The sequence below is a fragment of the Gymnoscopelus microlampas genome (assembly GCF_963454915.1).
Source record: "Gymnoscopelus microlampas genome assembly, chromosome: 9".
Taxonomy (NCBI): Eukaryota; Metazoa; Chordata; class Actinopteri; order Myctophiformes; family Myctophidae; genus Gymnoscopelus; species Gymnoscopelus microlampas.
The window spans coordinates 13,326,634-13,343,524 of record NC_139946.1 but is presented as its reverse complement, the minus strand read 5'-3'; the positions used below and the strand labels follow the sequence as shown (position 1 = coordinate 13,343,524).

At 40.7% G+C, this 16,891-nt stretch overlaps 1 protein-coding gene across 2 annotated transcripts; it reads left to right on the top strand.

Moving 5' to 3' along the window:
• Position 1: 1 nt before the first annotated feature.
• Positions 2 to 7,201, top strand: npl (N-acetylneuraminate pyruvate lyase (dihydrodipicolinate synthase)). 2 transcript variants are annotated; one of them, XR_014601515.1, is made up of 13 exons: positions 2 to 107; positions 1,002 to 1,071; positions 1,352 to 1,425; positions 1,855 to 1,942; positions 2,521 to 2,578; positions 2,892 to 2,967; positions 3,736 to 3,828; positions 4,251 to 4,396; positions 4,620 to 4,666; positions 4,788 to 4,872; positions 4,988 to 5,027; positions 5,581 to 5,957; positions 5,997 to 7,201. XR_014601515.1 is itself a non-coding variant. In XM_084067469.1 (12 exons), exons 1-12 carry the CDS (start codon positions 29 to 31, stop codon positions 5,727 to 5,729), a joined length of 1,005 nt encoding a protein of 334 aa, XP_083923595.1. In that variant the 5' UTR covers positions 2 to 28; the 3' UTR covers positions 5,730 to 7,199. The 2 variants fall into 2 exon arrangements, 1 of the variants encoding a protein (XP_083923595.1); XM_084067469.1 differs by having other exon boundaries at positions 5,581 to 7,199.
• The last annotated feature ends 9,690 nt before the right edge of the window (positions 7,202 to 16,891 follow it).

Here is a 16,891-nt window from a genome sequence, read left to right as displayed (position 1 = left end):
TGGTCACTTGACATGGGGCTAGTGTCATATGATCAGCACAGTGTCAACAAGCCACCAACCAAGTACTGTCACACAGACTGATGCTCTTTTCCTCACGACTTCTACAGGTAGGACTGTCACGATTAGGACATTTTAAGTCACGTTTAATTGTCACACAAGTATTAATTGCGATTGACGATTTCATTGTGTTTTTGTCGTTGAACACTGGGAACATTATGAATGAAAAAATCACATCTCTGACTTTGAAGGCTTTGAAGATGCTCAGGGCAGATGTGACAAATCACCAAAATACACAAAGAAATGACTTGACATATTTAAAACATTAATAGTGGAAATAGCAGCTCTGCAAGGCAAGCTCACAGTCACAACGTGTCACATTGTGAGCTTGTAGATCTGCTATTTCCACTATTCTTTTAAACATTTTTGAAAATGAATGAACATTACAACTGTTCACCCTTTCCACAACATACACTGTAACATATATCTTTATACTTTTCTGTAGTCTCTAGTAAAAGTATTGAGGTATATGTTACAGCCAGCTATACTGTATTCGTAGAGTCGTAGCTTCAGTGTAATGTGACTAAATTAATTGGTCTTGATGATGTAGATAAATAGTTGGACAGTGCATTTAATTTGACTTGATTAACTGTAGACTCTAGTATACATTTACTACAGTCATGTAGTTACATTGTTACACAGTTTTTGAGACTGAAATATAACTCAATATAAAATAGTGATAGTGGTCAAAATTCAAAGTTCAAAATAAAGACGAAGAAGAAGCAGGAATCATGGCAATATTTGCTGAGATTTAGTGAAACACTCAACATATTACACATTGGATAAGACCAAAAGCCCTGAGGGCTCGCTTCAATTTCCATTGTGGTCCTGTGTATTCAATTCAGCAAGACATATAAAGACATGCAATACTATACAAGAGATATACATCAATACTGGGAGCAGTAAAAGTATATTCACTCTCTCAATCTCTGACTTTCCCACAGCCATGGCTACTGCTGGTAAAAACCTGACAGGGCTTGTTGCAGCCACCTTTACCCCACTCACTCCACAAGGGTGAGTCATTTTTGAAACAGTGTTATGTCTTCTCTGTCCTCCACTTCTCCAGTACTGCCTGGAGGTTTGGTATAATGAGAGTGTACAGTATGCAATGCATACCTTTTGAAATTCGATGGTTCATGCATTCATAGCAATAAGAAGTGGCACCTCTCGTTATGTAATACAGTCTTAGGGAAATTGGTTGCTTGTTTTCCTTGTCTGTCTCTCTCTTGTGTCTCTTTGTTACTCTTTGTAACATGTCTTTGTTCTTTCTCCTCTGCCAAAAAAAACAACCCAGTGAAATAAACCTATCAGAGATTGAGCCTTACATTGACTACTTGGTTGAGAAACAAGGCATAAAGAGTATATTTGGTAAGTTTACAGAATTCCGTTTTCCATGCTTCTCACTGCCTACAGTCACTCTAACCTAAACCTTTGGTGTGATACACATGCTTTTTTAAATATTATTCATGGATGTGTGTTGGCTTTTCTACATCAATATGATTAACATTTACATGACTAGATAGATAGATATAAAGAAAGAAAGAAAGAAAGAAAGAAAGAAACTGGTCCAGGCAGAATGAGAGAGCACCTGTGTATCCTGTTGGTTGAACAAGGCTAAACAACCGTTCCTATACTGCATGTGATGGTTGTGTATCTAAGTACAATGTTACAAACACTGTTTAAGGAACTGAACTGTTAGGGAAATATGATCTCCTCTTGACAAATGCATGATCTTTCTTGCTATACTCCATTCTTGCCTGTTTTATTGTGCATGTTGGCTTGCTTTCTTCTCACAAGTGAATGGCACCACTGGAGAAGGCATGTCTCTCAGTGTGGAGGAGAGGAAGACACTAGCAGAGGAATGGTGTCAAAAAGCCAAGGGCAAGTAAGTGATCATGTGTGGTGGTTGCATTGGTTGCACAGATATATGCTTGTGTCAGCAGCTAAATGGGGAAAGAACTTACACGGTGTGTGTGTGTGTGTGTGTGTGTGTGTGTGTGTGTGTGTGTGTGTGTGTGTGTGTGTGTGTGTGTGTGTGTGTGTGTGTGTGTGTGTGTGTGTGTGTGTGTGTGTGTGTGTGTGTGTGTGTGTGTGTGTGTGTGTGTGTGTGTGTGTGTGCGCGTGCGTGCGTGCGTGTGCTCGTTCAAGTTTTCTTTATTGTTACATCTTGTACAAGAGTACGATTATGTAGTTCTGGTTCCTCATACATTGTAGCAGCAATAACAAATGTAAAAAAATAAGGAAAAGGCTACAATGTTTTTGAGGAGTTGCCATTCCCCAGTGCCATCACTATTCCTCAGGGTGTGTGTGTGTGTGTGTGTGTGTGTGTATCATTTGACCCGTGTACTTGATGACCCGCATATTTATGTATGTACAGTATCATACATATCATCATACGCAGATGCAAATAGAAAGTACTGCTAAATTGTTTAAATATTTCTACGCGTATGTATGTCTCTACAGAATGGACCAGGTGGTTGTGCATGTAGGCTGCCTGAGTCTAAAAGAATCCCAAGAATTGGTGAGTCGTGTCATCTATTATGCTTTAACCACATGAACTACACTCCACACGATATTGTGAACGTTTGAAGTGATCCCACGCGTTCAGTTTTGCAATGCCAGGTTACTTGAACCCCAGCATCCATATTCTGGGGGGAACATTAGCCAAAAATACAGCGAGCTTGTAGATCGGCTATTTTGGGGCGAAGAGATTTGGTGTAGAACAGGGTCTTGCTCAGGTCCAGTTTACTAAGTCTAGAGGGTTTAAGAGGTTAAACTGAATGCCAATGTGTATATTGACTATTTTGACTGTTCTTTTCCTGTGTTTCTTACAGGCTCGCCATGCAGTAGAAGTAAAGGCTGATGGCATAGCAGTCATTGCCCCATCCTTCTTTAAACCCAGTACTGCAGGTATGTGATGATTAACAGAAGCCATGTCTGTGTACAATCAGATGTATCCATAGTACTGATGATATGTACGGTATCCTACATACTACTTTATATAATTTAGAATATAGCACTATTTTATATACTTAGTTGTACGTATTTTTTCTGTTTTGAAAGGTTGTGGGTTTTGCTTTTGTGGCCTATAATGACATGCCCAAAATAGGGCTGTCAGGTTGAATATTGCGTTAATATATCATAACTGATTGTAATATATTTAGCACTCTCAAAAAGTCAAATAGAAATGAACAATTTCCTCAAGGTCAAAAAGAATAAAAGGCACTGGAACATATTTCTTGTACACTGTTAATAAAGGAAAGGCTCCAACTGTCTGAGCTGTTCCAGTGCCTTGATTCTTTTTTGCTGTATCGTTTCTTTCGGGTGGAAACCTAATATGTCCAAAACTACTTTTCAGGATTCAAATTCAAAAATAGCATAAGTAGCAGATCCTTTCTAGATCTACGCGCCGCGTTTCAAGCTTGCAGATCCGCTACTTTTGATGGTTTTGTGTGACACTGTAGTATGAAGTAGGACGTTCATTTAAAAAAAACACACACACAAAAAGTTTAAATATGGAGATAAGAGGTTTCTGCCTGACAACAACGATATGTGTCCTGCTCCTGAGATGCACCGGACCAGCCTGAACCTGGCTAGAGGCACGGTTGAACCCCCCCTCTTTGTTCTTATCTCCTCACGATCATTTTGTCATTTCATTCCACTATACCCCAAACTCAGATGCTTTGAGGAGGTTCCTCCAGGAAGTGGCTTCATCTGCCCCATCGCTGCCCTTTTACTATTATCACATTCCAGCTGTTACTGGTGTTACCCGTGAGTACTCTCGCTTTTGGTCTAAGTGGTTATCAACCTTTTCTGGATCAGGGCCCACTTTAAAATCTCGAAAGTGTTCGCGGCCCACCCATCATGACCACTTAACACGTGTGGATTTTCAGAGCGTGTTTATTTGAATAATCAATCGATTGTGTTCTGGCTTGGATCATTGCAACTAACATGGTATACTTTATGTCATTTATCTGTATCACAATGAAAACCCATTTTCTATGGTTTTAAATAGAAATGTCATTACATTTGTTTGCATATTTTTTTTTATATTATCATTGAAATCTTAGTGTTTTGTCAGGTACTTTGGGCTCCGGTCCCACAGGTTGAGAAACACTGGTTTATACAGTATATCTCTATATGGAGATATTTAGAGTGATTATTACTGGTGCACTTTTTTTCTCTCTCTCCAGTACAAGCCAAAGACGTGTTGGCAGGCATTGAGAAACTAATCCCATCCTTCATGGGTGTGAAGTTCAGTTCAACTGACTTGGTAGACTTTGGCCTATGTGTCAGCTCCAGTCAACCCCACTGGTCACTCCTCTATGGTGTGGATGAGGTCAGTATTTTCTTTTTTCTTCTTTGGCCATTTTATCTTGTACTGTCAGTTTTTCTATAAAGTAAAAGTACTTGCTGTGTATTCTCTCTCTAAGTCTAAGCAGTCACCGCCACATCCTTTGAAGATGTGATTGATCTTTCGCTGCTACATTTATCTTGTGCATACAGTATATGTTTGTCCTGAAAACCTTTTTTCTTTCTCTTTTTTTGGTCAATTGTAACAGCAATTGCTAGGAGCTCTGCCGATGGGAGCCAATGGAGCAGTTGGCAGGTCGGTATGCTCTTTCACATACTGCACTGCATTGTCCATCCTGTGTAGTATTCCTATACTACTTTCAGTCAAATGCACAGGTTGTTATTTGAATTGTCATTATGCATCTCTCTGCCATCAGCACATACAACTATATTGGTGGGCCAGTTAACCAGATGATATCAGCATTTGAGAAAGGTGACATCTCCCAAGCCAGAGCAATACAGGTACTGCACGTGTCCAGGTTCTGTGCTGTATTTACAGTAGGTTTCAAGTTACCCGGGTGTTCGGCCACTGGTTTGTTTGCTGTTGTCTAATTATCGAATTAATTTCCCATTGCAGTTCAAAGTACAAGAGCTAATCACCTATGCCAAGGACCAAGGTGAGGGTTTCAAGTGTCCTGATGTTTCCTACCAATATACATCTTAATCAAAAGAGTCTAGCGTAGTTGTCTCTGTACTTAACTTAGCAGGACATTAAGGCAATTGCAGTAGTTCACGTACTGCAAATATTTGTGCCCAAACATACCCTGTACAGACATACAATATATCGTCTCTGTCGGGTGGAAACCTCATATGTCTAAAAGTGTTACTTTTCAGGATTCAAATTCAAAAGTAGCAGATCGACAAGCTCAAAACGCGCCGCTTCGTGCCACGTTTCAAGCTTGTAGATCTGCTACTTTTGATGCTTTTGTGTGTCGCTGTAGCATGATCAAGTAGGGCGTTCATTTTCGAAAAAACACAAAAAGTTAGAATATGGAGATGAGAGGTTTCTACCCGACAGCAACGTTATACATTTATGTGTAAATAATGGATACATTTTTGCACAAGGCTACCAGGTACTAGGCTAATGCTACTGCATTTTTTACCATTTTTATTTAACTTTTGCTCAACCTAAAGTAACCCAAGTGTTATCAATGTGTTTGTTGCTCATAGGATTTGATGTGGGTGTCAACAAGCAGCTGATGAGTGAAGTGTCAGGACTGTGTCTGGGGCCTCCTCGACTCCCCCTGCTTCCACGTCCTCACTCTCCCGCTCTCGCCATTGCACAGAAATACCACAGCCTTTTTACAGGAAAACACTGATATCTTGTCTTCATTATGATACCATATGTCTCCTGTTGATGGTTATGTGGCCAGTAAAGTCACGTTGTTAACACTCCAGACATCCCAGTAACAATTGTGGTGTATTTGTAACAGTATTGTGAAAACTATTTTCGGATTATTATCTAGGTTAACCACTTAAACCAGATACTTCGTTGACCAGAGTCCCCCCCATGGGTCTCTACTGGGTCTGCTCCTTTTTTCCCGCTTGTCTAAACCAAATGTATTTGGCAAATTTGAAGCTTGTAGATCTGCTATTTTGGCAAACACAGACCGGTGCCCGTTGGGCACTGGCCTACTCGGGAATGATGCCAGTTGATTCAAGTTCAATGCTTGCCCCACCCGTTGTATCCATTGTCAGAGTACCCATTATACCTGTCTGTCTGCCTGCCTGCCTGCCTGCCTGCCTGTGTCCCCTTTAAGACAATATATAGAGATCTCTGTATCTGTCTGTTCTTGTCCCTTTAATGCCTATATATGGAGATCCCTGATGTCATCAGTATATGCCCATATAATTGCATATCAGTTGGACTGGCATTTCTAGGAGATCCCCCCCCCCCCCCCCTCCGAATAGGAGCGCTAGGGCTTAAATGGTTAAATGTCCTTCATATTTGAATGAATCCCTTCAAGTACTCATCCTTCTCAGCTGTGTACCCCTGCTTTGACTAAAACACAGCTCTATTTGTCACACTAAACGGTTGATTTGCATTTAACCTGTGCTGTGCAAATCCTTTGAGGCACCAGGCCTCTGACGTGCAATTTCAGTCTTAGCTTGTGGCAGTTGGTACAACAAATAATGTGTAGCAAGTATTGACCGTGAAATGGGGGGAAATAAAGTACTTTTCAGCCTTACTGTAGTAGTACACCAACTAAAACAGCATAATGTGCCTTTTTGAAGTATTTGAAAATGCTAGCGCATTCCATTGAAAATAGCTAAATGCATAAATGTACTGTATGTTGTTTGCTTGTCAGTTTTTTCGAACTTCTGGCTCAATCTGTGTATGTAAAGATAGGTAAAAATTAATAGAGTGAAATACTAGTAGTAGTATTTTCAGTCCATAAAGTTTCTAGTATTGTTTTCCTACAGTATATTTACTATAACCAACTGTAATTAACCAGGGAACATGTCCACAGTACATAGTATTATCTTGACATTATCTTGTACTGTATGAGGCGGATTTCTTTTTAATATGATATTTTGTATTGCAGAAAAAGGGAAATACATTTTGAATAATGCATCTTTGTACCAGTAAACACTGAAACAAATTCATTGGGGAAGTGGTTTATTTTTAATACTTATGCCCATCAAACACTTTAAAATTGAGAAATGTTTTGTACAAAGATGAGGATTTTGTGCGTGCGTGTGTGTATGTGTTGGTGGATACGCTTCACAGTCCATTGTGTTATGTTATTATTAGTAGTGGTGGTGGTTGTATCTATTGAATAAAAATAATTTATGTTAACCGGTAACTACTGCAGCCGTCACTTAAAACAGACAAATAGATGAACCCTCTATTCTTAGTGAAATGGACCTGAGTTGCAACTGTACTTGGTCTGCTCTTATTTCCTCCTACACCAAATGTCTTCGCCAGAAATAGCAGACCTAAATGATCACAACGTATCGTGATCTTGTAGGTCTGCTATTTCTGTCGAATGTTCCCCCCAGAATAGTGGACGTTGTGCTTCAAGTGGTTAAGCCAAAAAACAAGATTACTATGTAATAAACAACATTCTTTATCATTCTAAATACAATTTAATTTTTAGATGTCATCTTTGTTATGAATATATTATCCTCCTCCAAGACATTATTTCCTTATAAGAGAAACAGGGGTCTTCAATGTATTTCAGGCCAAGGACCTCTTAGCTGAGAGAGATGAAGCAGTGACCCCCAAGGACCACCCAAATTGATATGTAATGTTGTGCAGATTTATGTACTTTGTAATTTGTACTTTTGAATACCAGTACTTGAATATTTACCTACATATTTCTGTTGCGTGTGGCCATGACATGTATCATTCACTCAATCACTGACTCAACCATTCACTAAACCCCACTGTCTCTCCTCTCACTCAGGCTGGCACACCTGTAGCTGATCGGTGATTGCCGCCGCCCCAATCAAGGCGCTATAAAGCCAGCCAGCTTCAGTCCTTCAGCAGACACAGACCCAGCAACACACCAGTTCCCATGCCCTCCTTTGTTCTGGCTACAAAGCCTTTTCTTTAAGTTAGTTTGTTAACTTTAGTTTGGCCTGGAGATGGCCGGCAGTTCCATGTTTTCGTTTAGTTCTTAGTTTAGTATTGCTATTTTGTTAGGTAGGGAGGGGGGAGCAGCTTCGGCAAAGTATATCAGTTGCATCAGCATTAAGTTAATTTAACTTATGACTACTGAGTTTCTGATAAAATTGTTATTTGCATTGGTAGACCCAAGTTTGTACACACCACTTTATTAAGACACCACTTTTGCTGAGTGTTGTGTTGGGCAGTGTTTTTCACTTGCTGGTTCTGTGTCTCATCAAGCGTTGTTTTTTTTGCCTATTTGTATTTATTTTTCAAGCTTTTTTGTGGTTTAGGCCTATATTGCTTTTGCAATGTTTCTGCTTGTTTTGTCGCTTTGCGATTAAAAGTTTCAGTACAGAAAGGTTAAAAGTAAAATTTCAAAATTGAGTTTAAGCTGCGTGATTTTGTCAAACAGCCTTCCCTTGAAGCATTCCGAAAATGTACCAAGGATAATTTAATTTCTATTGCTGATCACTACAAGGTCACGGTCTCAAAGACCCAAGCAAAGAAAACTGTAAAGCATGAATTGCATACTGCATTGTTTGAGCAAGGCATGTTGCCAGATCCTTGTATAGCCGCTTCACCGGCAAAACAGGCTGCTCCTGATCAAGGCATTTGGAGGTTGGAATTGGAGCTAGAGATGCGCCGGATAAACTTGCAGATCAAGGAAATTGAGAGGGCAGCTAAACTTGAAGAGCAAATGCTCAAGTTTAATGTTCAAATGAAGCAGATGGAGTTCAATTCAGTGAACTTTGTTGCACAGCCTGCTCCTGACCAATATCCAGGGGGTTTGCAATCTGAATTTGATGCAAACAAGTGTATCGACATGATCCCTCCGTTCAATGGAAAGGATGTGGATAAGTATTTCCTGGAGTTCGAGTGCATGGCAAATGCCTTAAAATGGCCCAAAAATGTTTGGTGGTTGTTGATGCAGTGTGTACTAACTGGGAAAGCCCAGGAGGTATATTGGTCTATGGCACCAGATGATAGCATCAACTATGCCACGGTCAAAGCCGCTGTGCTCAGAGCATATATGGTCCCTCTGTCAGAGAACTCTGACTTGGCTGTGAAATGTCCAAATATGTTTCCCGTCTGTGCTACTACTCGTGTGGCGAGAGAGCATCGGAAACTATTTAACGATGAGGAGGTGGATTTCTAGAGTGGAGTCTATTCATTCCACTTTACCTGAGCTCGACAGTGTTCTCACCAAATGTTCAGCCTCTCTACCTGTTTCTCCTACGACCTGTGCTTCTTCTCCTTCACCTCAGCTCGATTTGAAGATGTGCAAGTCTCATGAGCAGCTCGTCGATGACCCAAGCAGAGAGACAAGTCTAACCTCTCTTTTTGAGCTTTCGGGAGGGGAGGTGGGAGAAATTACATCAGGATCTTTCCAGGGTGTGCCTGAATGGCCACCTCCACAACTGTTTGCACAGGAAGGTTGGGGTATGGTGGTACAGACTGTCGTTTCTCAGGCCTATCAAAGTGAAACCTTTAAACTTGCACATGGCAACTCAATTTCTGGTCAGTTGGTGGTTAATGGCACCTTCAATCCTGTTCTACAATACCTTTTCTGGCACTTGCTCTCATTTTGGGTGGAATGTCCAGGCCACACATTGTCACGCTCTTGTTCTGATTGTTGAATGACCTCACGTCGATCGCCATCATAGGGTGGGGGTGTTGCGTGTGTCCATGACATGTATCATTCACTCAATCACTGACGTTTAATATTGCTATTTTGTTAGGTAGGGAGGGGGGAGCAGCTTCGGCGTCCCTATAGGGAGTGGCCTGGTCCCCCCTCCATTCTATTTAGTTTTGCCGGCATCTCCAGGCCTCCTTTTGGTTCATTCATTCAGTTTGCTAAAGTATTCCTCATATTGTTTGTTCTTTATTTCCATTGTGGGAGTTAAATAAAATGATTTAAATCTTTACTAATTGTTTGGTGTCCAATTTATGTTGGGGTCTCCACTTCGAGCCATTGGTTTATTGTAGTAGGCCTACTGTGTGGAGACTGTAACAATTTCATATAAGTTCTTATTGGACAACACTGCGAGATGGGTCCTAGTCTTAGACAACCTTTCCTTTGAGTAGTAATTTACAATAATAATCTTTTGTTTTAAATAAACTTCCCCATTGTAAATAGTCATGTTGTTAAACTGGGAAAAGTTATATTATTATTATATTGACTGGTCAATAAATAATAATAAAATATTTTTCTTTTATGCATTAATCAATTTTGATTTCATCTCTTTATTATCATTTTTTACATTAAGTATGTCTTTATCTTTTATTTTGTACATTGAATATGCTTTTATTTTATTTTGTATATTCAGTACAGTATCTTTTCTTTAAAATAAAATGTAGTTGTAGTAGTTTAAATTGGTTGTGTGTATATAGGCTGTGTAATAAATAATATATTTTATATGATCATTGCATATCAAACTTCATGTCTTCATTTGGCTTTAGTGTGAAATATAAGCTATGGAAAGCTCTTCATTCTAATTGAGGACTGACAATGTCTAGTGTAGAAGTGTAGAAAACAAAATTGCATGTTAAGGAATGATGCAAATTCAAATAGCCAAAATGTCTGCCATACATCTCTTGTGATTTCAGTTCATGCTCATTTGCATCAAATAAGAAATATCTACCACATTGACATTGACATGTTATGATTGTTAGCTGAAGTAAATATCTAAAATAAATAACACATTGATGGTATGATCTCTATTAAGTACTTAAACCCCCAATGGGACTAACCTCCTGCACTCGTTGCCATGTGACACAGTTCAGTCTAGAATCAGATTCAGAAGCACATCATTCACAAACAAGAGGTACATGCAGGGCCGGAGTGGGACTCCAAATCTGGCCGGGAGATACACGCCCACCCAGGCCACCCTGCGCGCGCATAGCGCGCGCCGTTTTTTTTGGGGGGCCCTTTTTTGGGGGGGCCTTATTTTTGGGGGGCCTTACAAAAGGGGGGCCTTTTTGGGGGTTAAAGGTAGGGGGGAGGCCCGCAGCTGCACTGAGCTGCAAGCAACACTGACTGCATTGAATTGAAATTGACTGTGGTTGGCCTGGCCTGAGCTTAGGAGAGATTTTTTTTTGCTGCATCACTTAAGCGCCGCGCTGGCTGTGGATGGCTGGCCTGACCTGATATTTTTTTTTGATGCAAAAAAAAAAAAAAACTAGAGGGCAGGCCACCGGGAATAGTCCCGGTCCTCCCGACGGCCAATCCGGGCCTGGGTACATGAAAGGTCATTTAATTTGTATATAGTGTAGTAACAACTCACCATTAACATTTAGTAACTTGGTGAACATTTAGACAAAAGTGAGTGAGTGACATACTGATGCAGCACATGATGGATGAACAGGACAAAACAGGACTGCTCTGTTCTTTACTAAGGGTATGATTTTGTTTTCTTTTAACAAACGTGTATGTGCCAGGGGAAATAGTTACCATTTCCTTTCTGTCCACCTAATTTCTTCAAACCTTGCACTCATCCAGGATAATGCTGCCCCCTGCTGCCTACCATGTACTTACTACAATCTCTACAACTGCTACCATTAGTCCATACAATTATTACGGGGCCAGGCTTCCAGCATGGACCCGTTTTGTTATTGGTATTATTACGGGGCCAGGCTTCCAGCATGGACCCGTATTGTTATTCTGATTATTCCGTTTCTTCTGCCACTTTTGGCAGTTCTGGCTGAACCGTGCAGTCGCTTTTTATGAAACTCGGCCATATGATAGATGGTCATGAAAAACGATCAAGAAATAATTCTCACAATCTTTCGTCAAAAGGTGGCGCTATAGCACTCAATTGAAAAATGCCAACTTTGAACAGGTACAACTCATGCCCTGTTTCACCTACAGCCATGAAACTTCGATGCACACATGCGTCTCCTCATGCTGAACAACTTTCACACTCTGACTTTTGACCTCTGACCTTTAGAACTCCCACCATTTTGAATTATATGAAAAACAGTTAAAACCTATCTCCTCCTGGGATTTTTGAGTAATCTGCACGAAACTTTTTACACATGAACTTTGGACCTATGCCAAAAAACGTTTGCAAAATATTTTCCATAAGTGAAAAAATGAACCTTTAATGAGCCAATGAATATTGCAGTTTTATGACAATTATTCATCTGCCCCTAACACATACATGCAGACTTACCATTCTTTGAAACTTTGCAGAAATGTAAAGGGCCATTCCAAATATCACTGAAACCAATCTTACTCCAATTGGTCAAACGGGGGCGCTATAGCAATTTTTTGAAAATTGAAACTTTAAACAGGCAAAAGTCATGCCTCGTTTGGCCGACAGCCATTAGACCTGCTTACACATGTGCCTTGACTAATGAGGAACACATCTATCACGTTGACCAGTAAGCACCGCCCTTAGATTGTCCGCAATCTTGAGCAGTTTGAAAAACACTTAAACCCAGGATTTTTCAGCTATTTGCGTGAAACTGTATGATGAGTCTGACCTCTTTTTTCAGAGGTTTGTCTGTTGGTCCAATAGCGTCCCGCTTAAGTGTATGTCTCACAACCTCAAGGTCACAGGTTCAAGCCTCACTTGGTGCAGACTTCATCTAAGTTGCATTTCACATAACATGACTATCAATGAATACATTTGCAATTGTTAAAGATAACATGAAATACTTAATTGAGTGTTTTTTACATACTTCATTGTGAAAATAGCTGATCTACAATCTCACAACTTTTCAGATAGCAATGAGAGTATGTTTTTTCAATGTATAACATACTTCATTGTGAAAATAGCCGATGTACAATCTGACAACTTTTAATGGTTTGTGAGCTTGTAGATCGGCTACTTTCACTAGTTTTGGTTCTGAGGAGATGTACAACTTCTTCATTGGTAAATGGTTTGTGAACGAGTGATCTTTGTGTTAGTGAAACAGGGGCTTGGGTCATGACAGAAGGCAAGAGTTTGTGATCCTCAACAGACAATAACAGTCTGGAAAAAGCTATAGCACTATAGGTAGTGTTGCAGCTACCTAAGAGTGCCTCATGATCGCAAGGTTGACGGTTCAAGCCTCACTTGATGCAGACTCATTTAAGTTGAATTGCAAAAAACATGACTCAATCTATTCCGTTTCCATGGCTCTCTCTCTCTCTTCAATCTATTCCGTTTCTATCTTCAATCTATTCCGTTTCCATGTCTCTCTCTCTGTCTCTTCAATCTATTCCGTTTCTATCTTCAATCTATTCCGTTTCCATGTCTCTGTCTCTTCAATCTATTCCGTCTCTCTCTCTCTCTCTCTCTCTCTCTCTCTCTCTCTCTCTCTCTCTCTCTCTCTCTCTCTCTCTCTCTCTCTCTCTCTCTCTCTCTCTCTCTCTCTCTCTCTCTCTCTCTCTCTCTGAGGGTCGGCCATAGCTGAGTGGTTAGGGAGCCAGAGGCTCTGATTGACCCAGGTACGAATCCAGGCCAGGTCAGCAAATGTGTCGATGAAATGAAATTTGTTCCTGAGCAAGACTCTTAGTAACCAGGTTAAAGTTTAAAAAAATGGCATTACTTGGGTGAGGCCTTCACTGAAATCTGTCATGCACGTCCCAGCAGAGTGATTCAAATTCAACAGCTAAGAAGTATCACAGTAGCTCTCACTCTCGATAAAGCATATGTTAATTCCAAATATTAACACCTCAGTCTACAGTCTTTCTATGCTTATGTGTTCACTAACGATTATTTGTCCTAGTGTCTATGCTGACCTGGTCTTGGCTAGACACCTGTCACTCCCCTTCTCAGCTCATGTGTGATTAGAGCCTGACACTATAAAGAGGAGCTGTAGCGAGCTCTCGGCTATTCCCCCCCCAGCACCCCAGCAGAGCACAAGAGTTTATTGGTTCCCTTGACTATTTGTACTGTCTTTATTTCAGTTACGATGGGCTGATTGTAAGTGTTTTGATTTTCGTTATTGGTTACTTTGTACTTTGTGTTTTGGTAGTTCATGGGAGTCTGGTGAAAGGACACAATTGTAACTTTAATTAGAAATATAAATAAAGATTATTTATTTAACTGCTGTCCCTTCAGACTCAGTGATTTCATTTCCCATAGAGTGTGAGGACGTAGTCTTCTTCGTTTGCCACCTTCACCTTCTCGACGATGACAGGGAGTACTGCTTCTGCTTCGACAAAAGGACCCGCAGATTAACATGTATTTGTCCACAGACCCCCATCTGATAAGATTTGGTTTTAAATATACTTATTTTCAGGTTTGTGTGTGATTGTGTGCTAACAATGTGTGTTAACATAATTTATACACTAGTCTTGACTTTCTGTTCTGATTCAGATTACACAAACTAGGTATACCACCTGTTTGATGAATGTAACCGATATAGGGTGATGAGTTAAACAAAGGGGCTTTGAGGAATGTTCAGGATGATCTTATACAAGACCATAGATGTAATATAGTTGGATGATTACATTATATGATAAGATGGCGGACAAGTTTCAAATAACTTGATCATTGAGAGACAAATCCTTTAAGGTGTGCATCTTTTTTGGAAGCATATATTCATTCTGTAGATTTATTATTCACTGTAACACCTAATACAAGGGCACAGAAATGTGGCAGTCATAGGGGTCTTAAACGTTTTCAGGCCAGGGACCCCCGTTGGGGGGTGGTACAGCATATATTGTATAATGCAGGGGTCTTCAACGTTTTCAGGCCAAGGACCCCCTAGCTGAGAGAGAGAGAGATGAAGCAGGGACCCCCTCTATATTGTATAGAATGGTGTTTCAGATATACTTTTGCTGCTCTTTTCTCCCTCTACACCTATAACTCTTTGCAAAAAATAGCCGATCTACATTCCGATCTACTATTCTCCTCAGAAAATGGATGCTAGGGTTCAAGTGGTTAATATAAAAAAAGAAAAATCATATCACACAAAGATTTGGCGGACCCCCTGTAGTAACTCTGAGGACCCCCTAGGGGTCCCGGACCCCCTGTTGAAGATCCCTGGTATAATGTATAACATTGTGTTTCATATGTATAGACATACGTACCATGTTGTGCATTCAAGCTATTCAAATAATAGATTAATATATTCATTCATTCATATCCACTGCCATTAACATACTTTACTAACTGAGAAGAATGTAATACTATCAACAATCTACCACACTGTAAGTATATTTTGATGCCGATACTTTTGTACTTTTACTCAAGTACATTTTCATTACCAGACTTGTACTTGTAACGGAGTGTTTCTACAATTGGAGTATTGATATAACTGATTCATTGATATTCATTGTTAAATAAATATTACAATGTATGTCTATTATTATTATTGCTGTTATATATTTCGCTAACTTCTTCTCTTTAACTTTTAAATTAGTGAAATGACGTTTGCATTGAAAACAAATGTATCTATTTTTGGTTCGTGCGCATGTGCGTGCTTGTAATAGTGTGTGTGTGTGTGTGTGTGTGTGTGTGTGTGTGTGTGTGTAGGGAAGGGGGGCGGGGCTTGTGTCGTGTTCGTGTCGTGTTTGTGTGTGCACGTCATAGAGTTGTTTGGGTGCGTGCGCATGTGCGTGCGTGTAACAGCGTGTGTGTGTGGGCGGGGGGGGGGGGGGGGGGGGGGGGGGGGGGGCTGTGCTTGCGTACACGCGAGAGGGCATTCCCTAACCTCGCATCACCAGTCTTTCCACCTCGGAGGAAAAGGCATTCCCGGGGATGCCCTCTCGCATGTACGCATGTCTGCTTGTCAGACCTAACCTCGCATCACCAGTCTTTCCACCTCGGAGGAAAGCCTGGTATTCGTTACTGAAGGCCCATATGATCCGGTCTAGACCACGCCTACTGAAAAAAAAAAAAAAAAGCATCCTCTTTCCGGTTTTGTCGCGATCCGGTTTTGCGGTGCCGCTTTGTTTTGGTTCCCCAATCCCTATTTAAATGGAATAGAATTTCCCCGTGGGATAATATGGATAATACAGACGCTAAATAGTCTCTGGAAAGTACACTCACATTTATATTTAAAAAATAAGCTAAACTACGCCGTATCAAGGATTTTGGGGACGGACCTATTTTGGGGTGAGACGTCTTTCCGGTTTGTCGCGATCCGGTCGCTTTTCTTTTTTTTCCCGACCGGATCATATACCCGAAAAGGAATGCTGCCCAGGCTAGTCAGACCAATCACAGCCCTTGCTGTGTTGTCCCTCCCCTTAACTACGCCGCTCTTGCAGTGCCGGGCTCACTTCTCAAGGTTTACAGCGGATGCTAGGTCGCTCGATACGAGGTCTCTCCGGTCGATGATAGATTACTATGGAAACTCTTCTACTTGATTTCGGTTCATATATCACTGATCTACTTTCATTTCGTCGTCTTTTGTCTGAGGTGAGTAATATTACTTGATATATACTTTTTTCCCGCCTTTATTACTTTATTTTTCCCGCCTTTTTTATGGACTACATGAACGTTCAGATTTCAAACACAGTTTTTACCCCATGGCCACGGATGTTATAATTATGTACGGGCCCTCAGAAGTAGCCGTATCTTCCGTATTGTTCAATAAAAACGCATCTTAATCCGATCTGTGGCCATTTGCTCATAGCTGGCACACTCTATCAGAGTGCAGTACACCTACCAACCGATGGGTAATGCAGTTGAAAGCATACGGCGGACATGCTGAGAAAATGGCCACCGATCGGATTAAAATGCTTTTTATTGAACAATACTGAAGGTACGGTTACTTCTGAGGGTTCGAACAGAATTGCCACATCCGTGGCCATGAGGTAAGAACTTTATATTTGAAATGTGAACGTTTATGTACATGTACGGGCCTTAAATGAATTCAGTGCAAACGCCAGGTTCGGTTCGTTTCAGGCCCCAGGACTCTGTTGGTTTG

Coding starts and splice junctions, on each gene's coding strand:
- npl (XM_084067469.1), top strand. CDS start 29: ATGATCAGCACAGTGTCAACAAGCCACCAACCAAGTACTGTCACACAG. Junction 3,829..4,250: donor AGCTGTTACTGGTGTTACCC/GTGAGTACTCTC, acceptor CTCTCTCTCCAG/TACAAGCCAAAGACGTGTTG. Junction 4,873..4,987: donor CCCAAGCCAGAGCAATACAG/GTACTGCACGTG, acceptor TTCCCATTGCAG/TTCAAAGTACAAGAGCTAAT.